Source organism: Coregonus lavaretus (genome assembly GCF_964263955.1).
Source record: "Coregonus lavaretus genome assembly, chromosome: 15".
NCBI lineage: Eukaryota > Metazoa > Chordata > Actinopteri > Salmoniformes > Salmonidae > Coregonus > Coregonus lavaretus.
In genome coordinates, this window is record NC_140002.1 from 591,607 (window position 1) to 610,793 (window position 19,187).

At 44.9% G+C, this 19,187-nt stretch overlaps 1 protein-coding gene across 3 annotated transcripts in view; it reads right to left on the reverse strand.

Moving 5' to 3' along the window:
* mtmr4 (myotubularin related protein 4) overlaps window positions 1–19,187 on the reverse strand; it is a 96,438-nt gene that overhangs the window by 43,047 nt on the left and 34,204 nt on the right. For all 3 annotated transcript variants that reach the window (XM_084178123.1, XM_084178125.1, XM_084178124.1), the window contains exon 4: window positions 1,730–1,846. In XM_084178123.1, coding sequence (XP_084034249.1) covers window positions 1,730–1,846 — 117 coding nt within the window. The remainder of the gene's footprint in view (window positions 1–1,729; window positions 1,847–19,187) is intronic.

A 19,187-nucleotide genomic window follows, 5' to 3' on the forward strand; every position in this document is an offset into this window, starting at 1 on the left:
AGGAAGTGGAGGTTAAATGGAGGGCAAAAGATAAAGACAGAGCTAAAGATGGGAGATAATAAACTGGAGCAGAGAACAAACTCAAGGCAGAAAGAGTGACATCAGCTGACCACAACCAAGCTCCAAAAGGAGAAGAAGAAAATGGAAGAAAAAAAAACTAAATGGGCGCAAAAGGATGAGAAGAGAGCTGGTTGGCTAAAGGTAACTACAGTTCATCTGTGCCACTGACTGACTAGGTTCAGTGCAGGACTCTGCTGGCACTGCAAAACGCCAATCCTTCACGTCTCTTCTTCCAAATGTTGCTTAATCCTTCCTACCGGACAGACCCCCTGAGAGAAAACCTCTTGAACTTGGTAGAACGCCAATCCTACCGTACGGCATGGCGCTTTTCTGAACGTTCCTCAATCTTTACTACAGTTTAGTCATTTAGCAGACGCTCTTATCCAGAGCGACTTACAGTATAAGTGAGTGCATACATTTTCATACTGGCCCCCCCCCGTGGGAAACGAACCCACAACCCTGGCGTTGCAAAGCGCCGCGCTCTACCGACTGAGCTACAGGGGGACCTACTACTAAACGTTGCTAAACCCTACATATTACCCAGAGTCCTTTTGAACAAACAGAGAGTAAAGGGAAAAGGCTGGTAATCTGACAGAGCAGATCTACGTGGGTTTTTTTTATTATTTTTTTTAAACAGTCCTGCTACATGTACTCTGCAAGCTGACTGGCGTTACAGATAGAGGGAGGAGGAATCTCTCTGCCAGGCCACTGAATGAAAACAACCAGGCTGTTTGTGTTACAGCAGGGGCTGATGTCAGTAGAAGAGGACTGCTGGATGCCAACGTTAGAAAGTGTGTGCGTGTGTGTGTGTGTGACTATGCACGTAGGGAAGCGTTGGCCCGGCTTCCCAAAACCCCAGAGGCAACGTCAAAACAGTCCTGGCTGGTGAGATCAGAGACACTGCTCAATGCACCGCTCCTGTGGTGTCCAGCACACTGCCAATCACCAGGGGGTGAGGAGAGGACCAATCACCAGGGGGTGAGGAGGGGGACCAAGCACCAGGGGGTGAGGAGGGGGACCAATCACCAGGGGGTGAGGAGGGGGACCAAGCACCAGGGGGTGAGGAGGGGGACCAAGCACCAGGGGGTGAGGAGGGGGACCAAGCACCAGGGGGTGAGGAGGGGGACCAAGCACCAGGGGGTGAGGAGGGGGACCAAGCACCAGGGGGTGAGGAGAGGACCCAATCACCAGGGGGTGAGGAGGGGACCAAGCACCAGGGGGTGAGGAGGGGGACCAAGCACCAGGGGGTGAGGAGGGGACCAAGCACCAGGGGGTGAGGAGGGGGACCAAGCACCAGGGGGTGAGGAGGGGGACCAAGCACCAGGGGGTGAGGAGGGGGACCAAGCACCAGGGGGTGAGGAGGGGGACCAAGCAGCAGGGGGTGAGGAGGGGGACCAAGCAGCAGGGGGTGAGGAGGGGACCTAGCACCAGGGGGTGGGGAGGGGACCAAGCACCAGGGGGTGAGGAGGGGGACCAAGCACCAGGGGGTGAGGAGGGGGACCAAGCACCAGGGGGTGAGGAGGGGACCAAGCAGCAGGGGGTGAGGAGGGGACCTAGCACCAGGGGGTGAGGAGGGGACCAAGCACTATGGGCCCTGATCAAACGTAGTGTACTACATAGGCTATAAAGGTACCATTTGGTAGCAGACCAGGGGTGCATCATGTCTTACATTGATGATGGAGTCCTTGAACTTGATGTGGAGCCTGTAGTTGGAGATGGCGATGATGGCGTCATCGGCTCGGCCCAGATACTCCACCCCTTCCCCAGGAAGAGCTGGGAACGGCACCTGGAGGGGACGCAAACGTCAATACAACGTTAAGACAACATCGACATAACATTAAAAAAACACAACACCAGATCAATGTTTGTCATAAGGACAACAGAAAAATCGGGGAAACAAAAACGTCAACACAACATTAAAACACACTGCAGTGTTATATCCACTTCAGACCTGAACATTCATCTTCCCATGAATCCTATTGTACTCTGTCAACCTTGCACTAGGGGTGCACAGCCACACACATCAAACCTGTACAAAATGAATGGGGTCCAATGGAAAAACCAACACTAGCTACGCTGATCTCCACACCTGCTCGTGGTCCTTTTAAAAAACGCTTGTGTCTCCACCAGTAATTACACTATATTTAATACAGTACAATGACATGTTGTTACCCTCAGCCCAGTGTTTTCAGGGCTATTTCTGAGGACAGACTTACTATGATCTAAGCTGTATTTAGTCTTCTGAAGAGAGACCACAAACTCGGCTGCTTTAGCTTATACTCACTGAACCTACAGCTTGACTGGGCAATGGTTATCACTGAACCTACAGCTTGACTGGGCAATGGTTATCACTGAACCTACAGCTTGACTGGGCAATGGTTATCACTGAACCTACAGCTTGACTGGGCAATGGTTATCACTGAACCTACAGCTTGACTGGGCAATGGTTATCACTGAACCTACAGCTTGACTGGGCAATGGTTATCACTGAACCTACAGCTTGACTGGGCAATGGTTATCACTGAACCTACAGCTTGACTGGGCAATGGTTATCACTGAACCTACAGCTTGACTGGGCAATGGTTATCACTGAACCTACAGCTTGACTGGGCAATGGTTATCACTGAACCTACAGCTTGACTGGGCAATGGTTATCCCTACACTATGTTACCCATTGACCCTATATTAACACCAGTCTGTACCACTAGTATGGTAAGGATGGTGTATTTGTTTTTATTAGGGATCCCCATTAGCTCCTGCCAAGGCAGCAGCTACTCTCCTAGGATGAATGGGGCTTGGCCATTCTTATAACCAGGCCAGCTCAGTGCAGCTTGGTTCGGCTCGGCTTGGTTCGTCTCGGTAGTGTGAAAAGCCCTTTGGTTCTCCAGCCCAGTGTCGTAGGAGTATGATTGGCTGGTTCTCCAGCTGCTTGTACTGCCAGCGGTTGGAGGTCTGCTTTGGTAAACAGCATAGAAATAGAACGGCTAGATTATATTTCTAAATGGTAAATAGGACCACATGGAGGGAGAGAGGGGAGAGAGAGAGAGGGGGGAGGGAGGGGAGAGAGAGAGGGGGGAGGGAGGGGAGAGAGAGAGGGGGAGGGAGGGGAGAGAGAGAGGGGGGAGGGAGGGGAGAGAGAGAGGGGGGGGAGGGGAGAGAGAGACGAGAGGGAAGAGAGGGAGGGGAGAGAGGAGGGAGGGATCCCATGGGATGTAAAAGCTCACTACAAACAGAAACCCACTGAGCACCACCTCTATACAGCAGCCAGACACAGTGCCGCTTCATATTTTAATTCCAAGCTGGCATACCCCTCCAAACACTGTGTACTAGAGGGTGGAACATGGGACAGTTTGTGGAAAATAAAATGTACTTGTGGCAGTCCCAATTAGCACATAGACATACTAGCATAAAAGGACCTCTGTGAGAGGACAGCATGTGGGTTGGTCTTTGAGCCTGAGTGAGCAGTCCAACAGGCTAAAGAGGATGGCAGGGAGGTTGAAGGGAGTGTGTGTGTGTGTGTGTGTGTGTGTGTGTGTGTGTGTGTGTGTGTGTGTGTGTGTGTGTGTGTGTGTGTGTGTGTGTGTGTGTGTGTGCGTACATGGCTGATGATGGTACTGTGTTCGTGATGGCTCTCAAATCGTCTATTAACATTCCAGCTATGTGGCCATTGTTTTAGTCCCCCCAGACCCGGCCCTCAGCCCAGACCCGGCCCTCAGCCCAGACCCGGCCCTCAGCCCAGACCCGGCCCTCTGCCCAGACCCGGCCCTCAGCCCAGACTCCGGTGGGTCACATCCCAAATAGCAACCCATTCCTCATAGGGCTCTGGTCAAAAGTACTGCACCATTTAGGGAATAGAGTGCAATTTGGGGCACATGGGAGGGACAGGAACCCTGCATTAAGATAATTGGTTCCCATCACAAGATAATAGAACACATTCTTCATTTCCTTCAGCAGCAGCCATTTAGCTGCTTAAAAACCCAACAAGGTGGAGCGAGGGAGGGGGGAGGGAGAGAGAGAGGGGGGGGAGACTAAACAGAGGGAGCTGACTGTCAAACTCAAATTGATGGCTCACGTCGTCTAAAAACAGGGTTTCCCAAAACAGTTTTAGCACCCTGTTTTATCACTACACAGCTGATTCAAATATTCAACAACATCATCAAACTTTGATTATTTGAATCAGCTGTGTAGTGCTAGGGCAAAAACCAAACTGTGCCCCCGGGGGGGCCCAGGACAGAGTTAGGGAAACGCTGTTCTAAAACAGGAAGCCCATTAATGGAGGTGCAGCCCAAAAACTATTTACGATCACTGTGTTCACAGTGTTTACTCCAACCCGGGTTAATCTCTGCCTCAATTCAACATTTAAATCGCACTTTACTGAGAATGATTTAATAGCGACGGTGACAAATTATGCCCATGTTCGCGTTTTCATTAAAACTGGCGCGTGGCGACAGCTGAGAAACATCATAGCTGTGAGCAGTGGTTTTTACAGTGACGTCTAAATGAGATGAAATCGTCTATAGAGATCAAATGTTCCTCTGCCTGGAACAAAGCTCTGGTCTTGTTCGCTGGCGTCACTATCAGGTCTGTGATGCAAAGTGGGAGAGGTATTATTACTGTGTGTGTCTGTGTGTGTGTCTGTGTGTGTGTGTCTGTGTGTGTGCATGTCTGGTGAATTGAAAAAACATCTCTAACCAACACTTTTTTTTTCTTCTCTTCCACTCAAGTATTTGTGAAGTTGTGTACCAGGACCTTGTGTCTTTTGTGAAGTTGTGTACCAGGACCTTGTGTCTTTTGTGAAGTTGTGTACCAGGACCTTGTGTCTTTTGTGAAGTTGTGTACCAGGACCTTGTGTCTTTTGTGAAGTTGTGTACCAGGACCTTGTCTTTTGTGAAGTTGTGTACCAGGACCTTGTGTCTTTTGTGAAGTTGTGTACCAGGACCTTGTGTCTTTTGTGAAGTTGTGTACCAGGACCTTGTGTCTTTTGTGAAGTTGTGTACCAGGACCTTGTGTATTTTGTGAAGTTGTGTACCAGGACCTTGTGTCTTTTGTGAAGTTGTGTACCAGGACCTTGTGTCTTTTGTGAAGTTGTGTACCAGGACCTTGTGTATTTTGTGAAGTTGTGTACCAGGACCTTGTGTCTTTTGTGAAGTTGTGTACCAGGACCTTGTGTCTTTTGTGAAGTTGTGTACCAGGACCTTGTGTCTTTTGTGAAGTTGTGTACCAGGACCTTGTGTCTTTTGTGAAGTTGTGTACCAGGACCTTGTGTCTTTTGTGAAGTTGTGTGCCAGGACCTTGTGTCTTTTGTGAAGTTGTGTACCAGGACCTTGTGTCTTTTGTGAAGTTGTGTACCAGGACCTTGTGTCTTTTGTGAAGTTGTGTACCAGGACCTTTGTCTTTTGTGAAGTTGTGTACCAGGACCTTGTGTCTTTTGTGAAGTTGTGTACCAGGACCTTGTGTCTTTTGTGAAGTTGTGTACCAGGACCTTGTGTCTTTTGTGAAGTTGTGTACCAGGACCTTGTGTCTTTTGTGAAGTTGTGTACCAGGACCTTGTGTCTTTTGTGAAGTTGTGTACCAGGACCTTGTGTCTTTTGTGAAGTTGTGTACCAGGACCTTGTGTCTTTTGTGAAGTTGTGTACCAGGACCTTGTGTCTTTTGTGAAGTTGTATACCAGGACCTTCTTGGCATGTGGTTTGTTGTTATTATGTTGTGAGAATTCATTAGAGAGACTACATCTAAAATCTATAATTATTCTATTTTAGAAACACATCATAAAAACACTGTGTTCTTGCCTAGAGACCACCATAATACTGCATTGCCTCATTACAGCCAGTATGTGCTGAGTCACTGTAAAAGCAGGACCTACTGGGGCTTGGAAATACACGGCAGGCAGGGGAGATGTCTGAAGAGCAGGCAGACATGAAACAACATCATTAGCCAACACGGGGCTGGGAAAGCTGCAGCCTAGAGTGTACAGTATAGAAAAACGACTGAGCAACAGGCGCATGTGACCGGTCCTGGAGACTGCAACATAAATACTGTACGTCTGCACTGTTATTTCATAATGTAGGCTATTCATTAGGATTGTCATAAGCTCCCTTCTCTCTAATGAAATGAAATGAAAGATCAGAGAAATGGGTCACAGCAAGGAGAGATGAGGTTCCAATTGAATTGAATTTTTTCAGGGTTTCGGGATGGATAGAGGCCGTGACGGTGTTAAAGCCCCAGTGCAATCAGAAATTTGATTTTCCTGTGTATTATGCATTTTACATACAGTGCATTCGGAAAGTATTCAGACCCCTTCACTCTTCCACATTTTGTTAAGTTACAGCCTTGTTCTAAAATGGATTTTAAAAAAAATATTTGCCACTATCAACCTACACACACACACACACACACACACACACACACACACACACACACACACACAATACCCCGTAATGACAAAGCAAAAACCGTTTTAGAAATGTTTGGACATTTATACAAAATTTAAATATCACATTTACATAAGTATTCAGACCCTTTACTCAGTACTTTGTTGAAGCGCCTTTGGCAGCGATTACAGCCTCGAGTCTTCTTGGGTATGACGCTACAAGCTTGGCACACCTGTATTTGGGGACTTTCTCCCATTCTTCTCTGCAGATCCTCTCAAGCTCTGTCAGGTTGGATGGGGAGGATCGCTGCACAGCTTTTTTCAGGTCTCTCCAGAGATGTTCGATCGAGCTCAAGTCCGGGCTTTGAATGTTCTTGAGTGGCCCAGCCAGAGATGTGTCCCGAAGCCACTCCTGCGTTGTCTTGGTTGTGTGCTTAGGGTCGTTGTCCTGTTTGAAGGTGAACCGTCGCCCCAGTCTTAGGTCTTGAGCACTGTGGAGCAGGTTTTCATCAAGTATCTCTGTACTTTGCTCAGTTCATATTTCCCTCGATCCTGACTAGACTCCCAGTCCCTGCCGCTGAAAAACATCCCCACAGCATGATGCTGCCACCACCATGCTTCACCGTAGGGATGGTGCCAGGTTTCCTCCAGACGTGACGCTTGGCATTCAGGCCAAAGAGTTCAATCTTGGTTTCATCAGTCCAGATAATCTTGTTTCTCATGGTCAGAGAGTCCTTTAGGTGCCTTTTGGCAAACTCCAAGCGGGCTGTCATGCGCCTTTTACTGAGGAGTGGCTTCCGTCTGGCCACTCTACCATAAAGGCCTGATTGGTGGAGTGCTGCAGAGATGGTTGTCCTTCTGGAAGGTTCTCCAATCTCCACAGAGGAACTCTGGAGCTCTGTCAGAGTGACCATCAGGTTCTTGGTCACCGCTCTCTCTCTCACACACACACCCCTTCTCCCCTGATTGCTCAGTTTGGGCGGCCAGCTCTAGGAAGTGTCTTGGTGGTTCCAAACTTCTTCCATTTAAGAATGATGGAGGCCACTGTGTTCTTGGGGACCTTCAATGCTGCAGAAATGTGTTGGTAACCTTCCCCAGATCTGTGCCTCGACACAATCCTGTCTCGGCGCTCTACGGACAATTAAATCGACCTCTTGGCTTGGTTTTTGCTCTGACATGAACTGTCAACTGTGGGACCTTATGTAGACAGGTGTGTGCCTTTCCAAATCATGTCCAATCAATTGAATTGAACACAGGTGGACTCCAATCAAGTTGTAGAAACATCAAGGATGATCAATGGAAGCAGGATGCACCTGAGCTCAATTTCCAGTGTCATAACAAAGGGTTTGAATACAAACATTTCTAAAAATCTGTTTTCACTTCGTCATTATGGGATATTGTGTGTAGAATGATGAGGGGGAAAAAATAATTTAATCAATTTTAGAATACGGCTGTAACGTAACAAAATGTGTAAAAAATCAAGGGGTCTGAATACTTTCCAAATGCACTGGACATGTGACACTACGGTGGCTGAGTGTAGCTAGTCTGTAATTTGCCTGCAGTAAGCCCCAGTTAAGGGGGCCGTCTGTTCACTTGCCGTCGGCGCGGTATGTTATAGGGAACAGCTTCCCGGTGGCCGACTGACGGACGTCATTTCGTAAATTCGCCCATTTCTACATGTAGAATCGGTTCGGCTAAGTACTCTCGGCCGGGCAATCCTACTGTTCTGCCTGTGCCTTTAAAGACTGGCAGTGTGGTACCATCATGGGAATGACTGTCTGAAACAGAGAGAAATGGAGAGGCAAAGAGAAAAAGAGACCGAGAGACAAGAGACGAGGAGGACAGAGGGAGGGATAAGAGACGAGGAGGACAGAGGGAGGGATAAGAGACGAGGAGGACAGAGGGAGGGATAAGAGACGAGGAGGACAGAGGGAGGGATAAGAGACGAGGAGGACAGAGGGAGGGATAAGAGACGAGGAGGACAGAGGGAGGGATAAGAGACGAGGAGGACAGAGGGAGGGATAAGAGACGAGGAGGACAGAGGGAGGGATAAGAGACGAGGAGGACAGAGGGAGGGATAAGAGACGAGGAGGACAGAGGGAGGGATAAGAGACGAGGAGGACAGAGGGAGGGATAAGAGACGAGGAGGACAGAGGGAGGGATAAGAGACGAGGAGGACAGAGGGAGGGAATGACTAAACGGATACCCAAAAAGGAGGGAGGGTGACTTGAATAAAACAAAATGGCTCTGAGGATCCTCTGTTGTGACAGCTGTGGGGAGACAGACACACTTGGAAGAGCATGTGGCAGACGGACACAAACGGCTCATAAACCACTTTATTAGGAAGCCTATTTGTCTGCCTGCTAACAGAGTCTGTGCTTTTCTGAGGTAAATGATCCTGGCTCCCTGTGTCTGGCTCCCAATGTCCGGCTCCCCGGCTCCCTGTGTCTGTCTGTCTACAGTCAATATTGATGACACACGGACACACATCCATTTTCTCAATCAACCACAGAGCAGTTAGACAGACCCACTGCACCACAGAGCAGTAAAAGCATCTATTCATTCTATAGCCGGGGCGCTCTTTGTCTATTAGAAGCTACAGTGCGTCCCTCCTAGTAGATTTCAGCAGCTCTGAAGGTAATGCCATACCCCTAGAGAACATGCATTTTTCATGGGGCTGCAGCTCCAACCAGGGAGGCCTGCGCTGCCATGCAGGAGAGCCATCAAAGAAGACAGGATCAAAGTCAGCAAGACAGGCTAGAGCCTGGAGACTACCCTTACCCAGACAGAGGCAGAGTCCCAAATGACACCCTATTCCCTATGTAGTGCACTACTTAGGGAATAGGGTACATTGGGATGCAGATTGGCAGTGTGACTAGAGGGTAGGGTGTAGTGGGGTTTTTCTGGTCAGCGCCGAGGCAGGGAGGCCTCTAGAAGTAACCCTTCAAATCAAATGTTATTTATCCCATGCGCCAAATACAACTGGTGAAGTTGATTTTACAGTGAAATGCTTGCTTACGAACCTTTCCAAACAATGCAGAACTTAAACATAATAATACAAAATTAAATAGTAACTAACACGAGGAATCAAATAAAATAAAATACACAAGAATGGAGCTATATACAGGGAGTACCAGTACCAGATCAATATGGAGCTATATACAGGGAGTACCAGTACCAGATCAATATGGAGCTATATACAGGGAGTACCAGTACCAGATCAATATGGAGCTATATACAGGGAGTACCAGTACCAGATCAATATGGAGCTATATACAGGGAGTACCAGTACCAGATCAATGTGGAGCTATATACAGGGAGTACCAGTACCAGATCAATGTGGAGCTATATACAGGGAGTACCAGTACCAGATCAATGTGCAGCTATATACAGGGAGTACCAGTACCAGATCAATGTGGAGCTATATACAGGGAGTACCAGTACCAGATCAATGTGGAGCTATATACAGGGAGTACCAGTACCAGATCAATGTGGAGCTATATACAGGGAGTACCAGTACCAGATCAATGTGGAGCTATATACAGGGAGTACCAGATCAATGTGGAGCTATATACAGGGAGTACCAGTACCAGATCAATGTGGAGCTATATACAGGGAGTACCAGTACCAGATCAATGTGGAGCTATATACAGGGAGTACCAGTACCAGATCAATGTGGAGCTATATACAGGGAGTACCAGTACCAGATCAATGTGGAGCTATATACAGGGAGTACCAGATCAATGTGGAGCCATATACAGGGAGTACCAGATCAATGTGCAGACGTACCCGAGGTAGATACTGTAGGTACATGAAGCGAGGGTAAAGAGCATCCAGATAGTAGCAGCCAATGAGTGTACACCACAAAGGCCTAGTCTGCCATTCTGAATCGACAGGTCATTACGGAGACGTGACAGAATAAATAACTTTTACAGTGAGCGAGCACCTGAGAACACTTCAAAATTACACAGTACCATGCATTTTATGACGGTCGCTAATGCTGCGTGTTATGATACGATCCAAAAAGAGTGATTGTTTAATTCCACGAACATTATATGAAGCTATAAATCCACTCCGAAGTAGCCAAAGAAAGAGGTCATATCATTTCAAGGTGAAACAGGAGACCATCATTAAAATGCTGATGGGTAAAACGTTTTTTTTTTTCCCCATATCATATGGGACATGAACAATAACATACAGTGGGGAGAACAAGCATTTGATAAATTAAATATTTGTTCTCCCCACTGTACATGCTAGAATGTGTTTTGTGTAACACTCCAGAATGGACAAGGTTCTCTGAGGCTAAACGAACAATTAACAATCAAATTCTGCACACATTTAAAAGTAGTGGAGTCTCTTGATTGCAATAATTACATGAATGACTTTATAACACCGCCTCTGTCTGTCTGTAAGAAAATAAACATCTAGGGAGAAAACAGACATGGTTGACTGGAGATTGCTCAGCAGAAGGAAGTATTAAAGTCAAATAAATGTCTGTTGGGGAAGGAGTTTCAATGGTAAATCGACTCCCAAGGTGGTCCCTGGGAAACCACCACTCCTTGATCTTGTGACAGTACAGGATCCCCCCCAAAAGTATTTAATATGCCCATATGAATCTCAGGTTTTGGTAAATCACATAGATTGTATAAAATAAGTGAATCATCAAATGTTTTAGAAAAATTAAATGAAATATGTTATAACTGTTATGCTTACGCAGACTGATATATTTCAAGGGATAGTGAGACATTATGGCAATTAAAATCAGAAATTATTTTTTTTTATCTCAATATCAAATCATTTCTGGGTAACAATGAAGTACTTTACTGTGATTGTTTTAAATTAAAAATTGGTCAAAAAGAAAACAGAATTGCTTCTTAGCAACAATTTTGTTAGGACTGTGGGCTGAGTGGGAAGGGGAAAACTGAAAACTAGCTGTTATTGGCAGAGAGGTTTAGAACTGGTGATGTCACCAGACAGGACAAAACAGGCTGACATTTCATTCAGCTCTTGCACTAACAGGGGATATCATCATTGTCACAGTATTTTTCCAACCTCATAGTATGGGGTGTGTGTGTGTGTGTATACAGTGGGGGAAAAAAGTATTTAGTCAGCCACCAATTGTGCAAGTTCTCCCACTTAAAAAGATGAGAGGCCTGTAATTTTCATCATAGGTACACGTCAACTATGACAGACAAAATGAGGAAAAAAAATCCAGAAAATCACATTGTAGGATTTTTAATGAATTTATTTGCAAATTATGGTGGAAAATAAGTATTTGGTCAATAACAAAAGTTTCTCAATACTTTGTTATATACCCTTTGTTGGCAATGACACAGGTCAAATGTTTTCTGTAAGTCTTCACAAGGTTTTCACACACTGTTGCTGGTATTTTGGCCCATTCCTCCATGCAGATCTCCTCTAGAGCAGTGATGTTTTGGGGCTGTCGCTGGGCAACACGGACTTTCAACTCCCTCCAAAGATTTTCTATGGGGTTGAGATCTGGAGACTGGCTAGGCCACTCCAGGACCTTGAAATGCTTCTTACGAAGCCACTTCTTCGTTGCCCGGGCGGTGTGTTTGGGATCATTGTCATGCTGAAAGACCCAGCCACGTTTCATCTTCAATGCCCTTGCTGATGGAAGGAGATTTTCACTCAAAATCTCATGATACATGGCCCCATTCATTCTTTCCTTTACACGGATCAGTTGTCCTGGTCCCTTTGCAGAAAAACAGCCCCAAAGCATGACGTTTCCACCCCCATGCTTCACAGTAGGTATGGTGTTCTTTGGATGCAACTCAGCATTCTTTGTCCTCCAAACACGACGAGTTGAGTTTTTACCAAAAAGTTATATTTTGGTTTCATCTGACCATATGACATTCTCCCAATCCTCTTCTGGATCATCCAAATGCACTCTAGCAAACTTCAGACGGGCCTGGACATGTACTGGCTTAAGCAGGGGGACACGTCTCGCACTGCAGGATTTGAGTCCCTGGCGGCGTAGTGTGTTACTGATGGTAGGCTTTGTTACTTTGGTCCCAGCTCTCTGCAGGTCATTCACTAGGTCCCCCCGTGTGGTTCTGGGTTTTTTGCTCACCGTTCTTGTGATCATTTTGACCCCACGGGGTGAGATCTTGCGTGGAGCCCCAGATCGAGGGAGATTATCAGTGGTCTTGTATGTCTTCCATTTCCTAATAATTGCTCCCACAGTTGATTTCTTCAAACCAAGCTGCTTACCTATTGCAGATTCAGTCTTCCCAGCCTGGTGCAGGTCTACAATTTTGTTTCTGGTGTCCTTTGACAGCTCTTTGGTCTTGGCCATAGTGGAGTTTAGAGTGTGACTGTTTGAGGTTGTGGACAGGTGTCTTTTATACTGATAACAAGTTCAAACAGGTGCCATTAATACAGGTAACGAGTGGAGGACAGAGGAGCCTCTTAAAGAAGAAGTTACAGGTCTGTGAGAGCCAGAAATCTTGCTTGTTTGTAGGTGACCAAATACTTATTTTCCACCATAATTTGCAAATAAATTCATTAAAAATCCTACAATGTGATTTTCTGGATTTTTCTTTCTCAATTTGTCTGTCATAGTTGACATGTACCTATGATGAAAATTACAGGCCTCTCTCATCTTTTTAAGTGGGAGAACTTGCACAATTGGTGGCTGACTAAATACTTTTTTCCCCCACTGTATACAGTGAGGGGGAAAAAAGTATTTGATCCCCTGCTGATTTTGTACGTTTGCCCACTGACAAAGACATGATCAGTCTATAATTTTTATGGTAGGTTTATTTGAACAGTGAGAGACAGAATAACAACAACAAAATCCAGAAAAACGCATGTAAAAAATGATATAAATTGATTTGCATTTTAATGAGGGAAATAAATATTTGACCCCTCTGCAAAACATGACTTAGTGCTTGTTGGCAATCACAGAGGTCAGACGTTTCTTGTAGTTGGCCACCAGGTTTGCACACATCTCAGGAGGGATTTTGTCCCACTCCTCTTTGCAGATCTTCTCCAAGTCATTAAGGTTGCGAGGCTGACATTTGGCAACTCGAACCTTCAGCTCCCTCCACAGATTTTCTATGGGATTAAGGTCTGGAGACTGGCTAGGCCACTCCAGGACCTTAATGTGCTTCTTCTTGAGCCACTCCTTTGTTGCCTTGGCCGTGTGTTTTGGGTCATTGTCATGCTGGAATACCCATCCATGACCCATTTTCAATGCCCTGGCTGAGGGAAGGAGGTTCTCACCCAAGATTTGACGGTACACGGCCCCGTCCATCGTCCCTTTGATGCGGTGAAGTTGTCCTGTCCCCTTAGCAGAAAAACACCCCCAAAGCATAATGTTTCCACCTCCATGTTTGACGGTGGGGATGGTGTTCTTGGGGTCATAGGCAGCATTCCTCCTCCTCCTCCAAATGGAATCTGATTGATTGATTGCTTCTGTGGACAGGTGTCTTTTATACAGTTAACAAGCTGAGATTAGGAGCACTCCCTTTAAGAGTGTGCTCCTAATCTCAGCTCGTTACCTGTATAAAAGACACCTGGGAGCCAGAAATCTTTCTGATTGAGAGGGGGTCAAATACTTATTTCCCTCATTAAAATGCAAATCAATTTATAACATTTTTGACATGTGTTTTTCTGGATTTTGTTGTTGTTATTCTGTCTCTCACTGTTCAAATAAACCTACCATTAAAATTATAGACTGATCATGTCTTTGTCAGTGGGCAAACGTACAAAATCAGCAGGGGATCAAATACTTTTTTCCCTCACTGTGTACACACACACACACATATACACACACACATATATACACACACACAAAGGATAGTATTCGAAACAGCTCATCTCTGCAGTAAGCTCTTTCTCTAGAGAGATATTCCTATGGGAATCTGCTGAGCGTGAGATGAGGCTGTTGTTCTGTAGGAACTCAGCCTGGTCATACTGGAAGGCATTTTGTAAAATAACAAGTCAACAGGAAGGGTTGTACTACACTAATTTACTGTTCTCAGCGTTCATGCTTGTTCTAGAGTGGAGAGGTGTGATCCTCATATTGATGCCGATTTATAAAAAAAAAAATATATATATATATATATACACACACACAGGGAGTACCAGTACCAGATCAATGTGGAGCTATATACAGGGAGTACCAGATCAATGTGGAGCTATATACAGGGAGTACCAGATCAATGTGGAGCTATATACAGGGAGTACCAGTACCAGATCAATGTGCAGCTATATACAGGGAGTACCAGTACCAGATCAATGTGGAGCTATATACAGGGAGTACCAGTACCAGATCAATGTGGAGCTATATACAGGGAGTACCAGTACCAGATCAATGTGGAGCTATATACAGGGAGTACCAGTACCAGATCAATGTGGAGCTATATACAGGGAGTACCAGTACCAGATCAATGTGCAGCTATATACAGGGAGTACCAGATCAATGTGCAGACGTACCCGAGGTAGATACTGCATGTACATGAAGCAAGGGTAAAGTGCATCCAGATAGTAGCAGCCAATGAGTGTACACCACAAAAGGCCTAGTCTGCCATTCTGAATCGACAGGTCATTACGGAGACGTGACAGAATAAATAACTTTTACAGTGAGCGAGCACCTGAGAACACTTCAAAATTACACAGTACCATGCATTTTATGACGGTCGCTAATGCTGCGTGTTATGACACAATCCAAAAAGAGTGATTGTTTTAATTCCACGAACATTATATAAAAGCTATAAATCCACTCCGAAGTAGCCAAAGAAAGAGGTCATATCATTTCAAGGTGAAACAGGAGACCATCATTAAAATGCTGATGGGTAAAACATTTTTTTTTTTTCATATCATATGGGACATGAACAATAACATACAGTGGGGAGAACAAGTATTTGATAAATTAAATATTTGTTCTCCCCACTGTACATGCTAGAATGTGTTTTGTGTAACAATCTAGAATGGACAAGGTTCTCTGAGGCTAACCGAACAATTAACAATCAAATTCTGCACACATTTAAAAGTAGTGGAGTCTCTTGATTGCAATAATTACATGAATGACTTTATAACACTGCCTCTGTACAGTGGGGGAAAAAAGTATTTAGTCAGCCACCAATTGTGCAAGTTCTCCCACTTAAAAAGATGAGAGAGGCCTGTAATTTTCATCATAGGTACACGTCAACTATGACAGACAAAATGAGGGAAAAAAAATCCAGAAAATCACATTGTAGGATTTTTAATGAATTTATTTGCAAATTATGGTGGAAAATAAGTATTTGGTCAATAACAAAAGTTTCTCAATACTTTGTTATATACCCTTTGTTGGCAATGACACAGGTCAAACGTTTTCTGTAAGTCTTCACAAGGTTTTCACACACTGTTGCTGGTATTTTGGCCCATTCCTCCATGCAGATCTCCTCTAGAGCAGTGATGTTTTGGGGCTGTTGCTGGGCACCACGGACTTTCAACTCCTTCCAAAGATTTACTATGGGGTTGAGATCTGGAGACTGGCTAGGCCACTCCAGGACCTTGAAATGCTTCTTACGAAGCCACTCCTTCGTTGCCCGGGCGGTGTGTTTGGGATCATTGTCATGCTGAAAGACCCAGCCACATTTCATCTTCAATGCCCTTGCTGATGGAAGGAGGTTTTCACTCAAAATCTCACGATACATGGCCCCATTCATTCTTTCCTTTACACGGATCAGTCGTCCTGGTCCCTTTGCAGAAAAACAGCCCCAAAGCATGATGTTTCCATCCCCATGCTTCACAGTAGGTATGGTGTTCTTTGGATGCAACTCAGCATTCTTTGTCCTCCAAACACGACGAGTTGAGTTTTTACCAAAAATTTATATTTTGGTTTCATCTGACCATATGACATTGTCCCAATCCTCTTCTGGATCATCCAAATGCACTCTAGCAAACTTCAGACGGGCCTGGACATGTACTGGCTTAAGCAGGGGGACACGTCTGGCACTGCAGGATTTGAGTCCCTGGCGGCGTAGTGTGTTACTGATGGTAGGCTTTGTTACTTTGGTCCCAGCTCTCTGCAGGTCATTCACTAGGTCCCCCTGTGTGGTTCTGGGATTTTTGCTCACCGTTCTTGTGATCATTTTGACCCCACGGGGTGAGATCTTGCGTGGAGCCCCAGATCGAGGGAGATTATCAGTGGTCTTGTATGTCTTCCATTTCCTAATAATTGCTCCCACAGTTGATTTCTTCAAACCAAGCTGCTTACCTATTGCAGATTCAGTCTTCCCAGGCTGGTGCAGGTCTACAATTTTGTTTCTGGTGTCCTTTGACAGCTCTTTGGTCTTGGCCATAGTGGAGTTTGGAGTGTGACTGTTTGAGGTTGTGGACAGGTGTCTTTTATACGGATAACAAGTTCAAACAGGTGCTATTAATACAGGTAACGAGTGGAGGACAGAGGAGCCTCTTAAAGAAGAAGTTACAGGTCTGTGAGAGCCAGAAATCTTGCTTGTTTGTAGGTGACCAAATACTTATTTTCCACCATAATTTGCAAATAAATTCATTAAAAATCCTACAATGTGATTTTCTAGAAAAAAAAAATCTCAATTTGTCTGTCATAGTTGACGTGTACCTATGATGAAAATTACAGGCCTCTCTCATCTTTTTAAGTGGGAGAACTTGCACAATTGGTGGCTGACTAAATACTTTTTTCCCCCACTGTATTAGTGTGCATTTAAACGTTTATTAGTGTGCATTTAAAAGGTTTATTAGTGTGCATTTAAAAGGTTTATTAGTGTGCATTTAAAGGTTTATTAGTGTGCATTTAAAGGTTTATTAGTGTGCATTTAAAGGTTTATTAGTGTGCATTTAAAGGTTTATTAGTGTGCATTTAAAGGTTTATTAGTGTGCATTGAAACGTTTTTTTTAGTGTGCATTTAAATAAAAAAATTGTGTGCATTTAAACGTTTATTAGTGTGCATTTAAAATGTTTTTTAGTGTGCATTTAAACTCATTGTGTGTTTTGAACCTGTGTTAGGCAGCATCCAAATAATCTTTTACCTTTTCAAAGGTTAATCTGTTGGCAGGACCAGGATGGATGACCGCAATATATATTTAGCTCACACCTCAAACCTCCCCCACCCTCCTTTCACTTTCTTCATTTTAATGTAAAGTGTGTTGCGATTTTAAATGCTTTAAATAAAAAAGTTTGATTTGATCCTCTCCTCTACCCTTCTCCCACGGTCCGTGTTATATAATGTGCGGAGCCCAGACAGCTTTTCCTGCAGTATCACCTTAACAATGGCAGCCTCTTCCAGTTCTCCAGGGAGCTGCTCTGGAATGCGCCATTCTAAATTTCCAACAGGATTACAGATGAGCTCATAGACTGGCCCACTGCCACCGCTGCTAGCCGTCTCTCACCCAGCCAGACCTCATGTCATGGCCACCTGCCTAGCCTAATCCAAACCCAGTCTAATTGACTGAGATCTAAAGCCTTTTCTCTGGCGTGAATGTGAGGCCTGCAGGTAACTGTGGATGACTGCTCTGAGGGGGAGGTTAGACCCATTCCATTTATATCCCCTTTAGTAGTATTCAATGTGGTTGCCATTCATAGTTGAAATACTGTTGAATTTTACCTGAATGGAATTGTTCTGGTTGATAAAAAATAAAATGATATATATATATTTTTATATTTTTTTAAATCGGCATCAATATGAGGACCACACCTCTCCACTCTAGAACAAGCATGAACGCTGAGAACAGTAAATTAGTGTAGTACAACCCTTCCTGTTGACTTGTTATTTTACAAAATGCCTTCCAGTATGACCAGGCTGAGTTTCTACAGAACAACAGCCTCATCTCACGCTCAGCAGATTCCCATAGGAATATCTCTAGAGAAAGAGCTTACTGCAGAGATGAGCTGTTTCGAATACTATCCTTTGTGTGTGTGTATATATGTGTATGTGTGTGTGTGTATATATATATATATATATATGTGTGTGTGTGTGTGTGTATACACAGTGAGGGAAAAAAGTATTTGATCCCCTGCTGATTTTGTACGTTTGCCCACTGACAAAGACATGATCAGTCTATAATTTTAATGGTAGGTTTATTTGAACAGTGAGAGACAGAATAACAACAACAAAATCCAGAAAAACGCATGTCAAAAATGTTATAAATTGATTTGCATTTTAAATGAGGGAAATAAGTATTTGACCCCCTCTCAATCAGAAAGATTTCTGGCTCCCAGGTGTCTTTTATACAGGTAACGAGCTGAGATTAGGAGCACACTCTTAAAGGGTGTGCTCCTAATCTCAGCTTGTTACCTGTATAAAAGACACCTGTCCACAGAAGCAATCAATCAATCAGATTCCATTTGGAGGACGAGGAGGAATGCTGCCTATGACCCCAAGAACACCATCCCCACCGTCAAACATGGAGGTGGAAACATTATGCTTTGGGGGTGTTTTTCTGCTAAGGGGACAGGACAACTTCACCGCATCAAAGGGACGATGGACGGGGCCATGTACCGTCAAATCTTAGGTGAGAACCTCCTTCCCTCAGCCAGGACATTGAAAATGGGTCATGGATGGGTATTCCAGCATGACAATGACCCAAAACACACGGCCAAGGCAACAAAGGAGTGGCTCAAGAAGAAGCACATGAAGGTCCTGGAGTGGCCTAGCCAGTCTCCAAACTTTAATCCCATAGAAAATCTGTGGAGGGAGCTGAAGGTTCGAGTTGCCAAACGTCAGCCTCGAAACCTTAATGACTTGGAGAAGATCTGCAAAGAGGA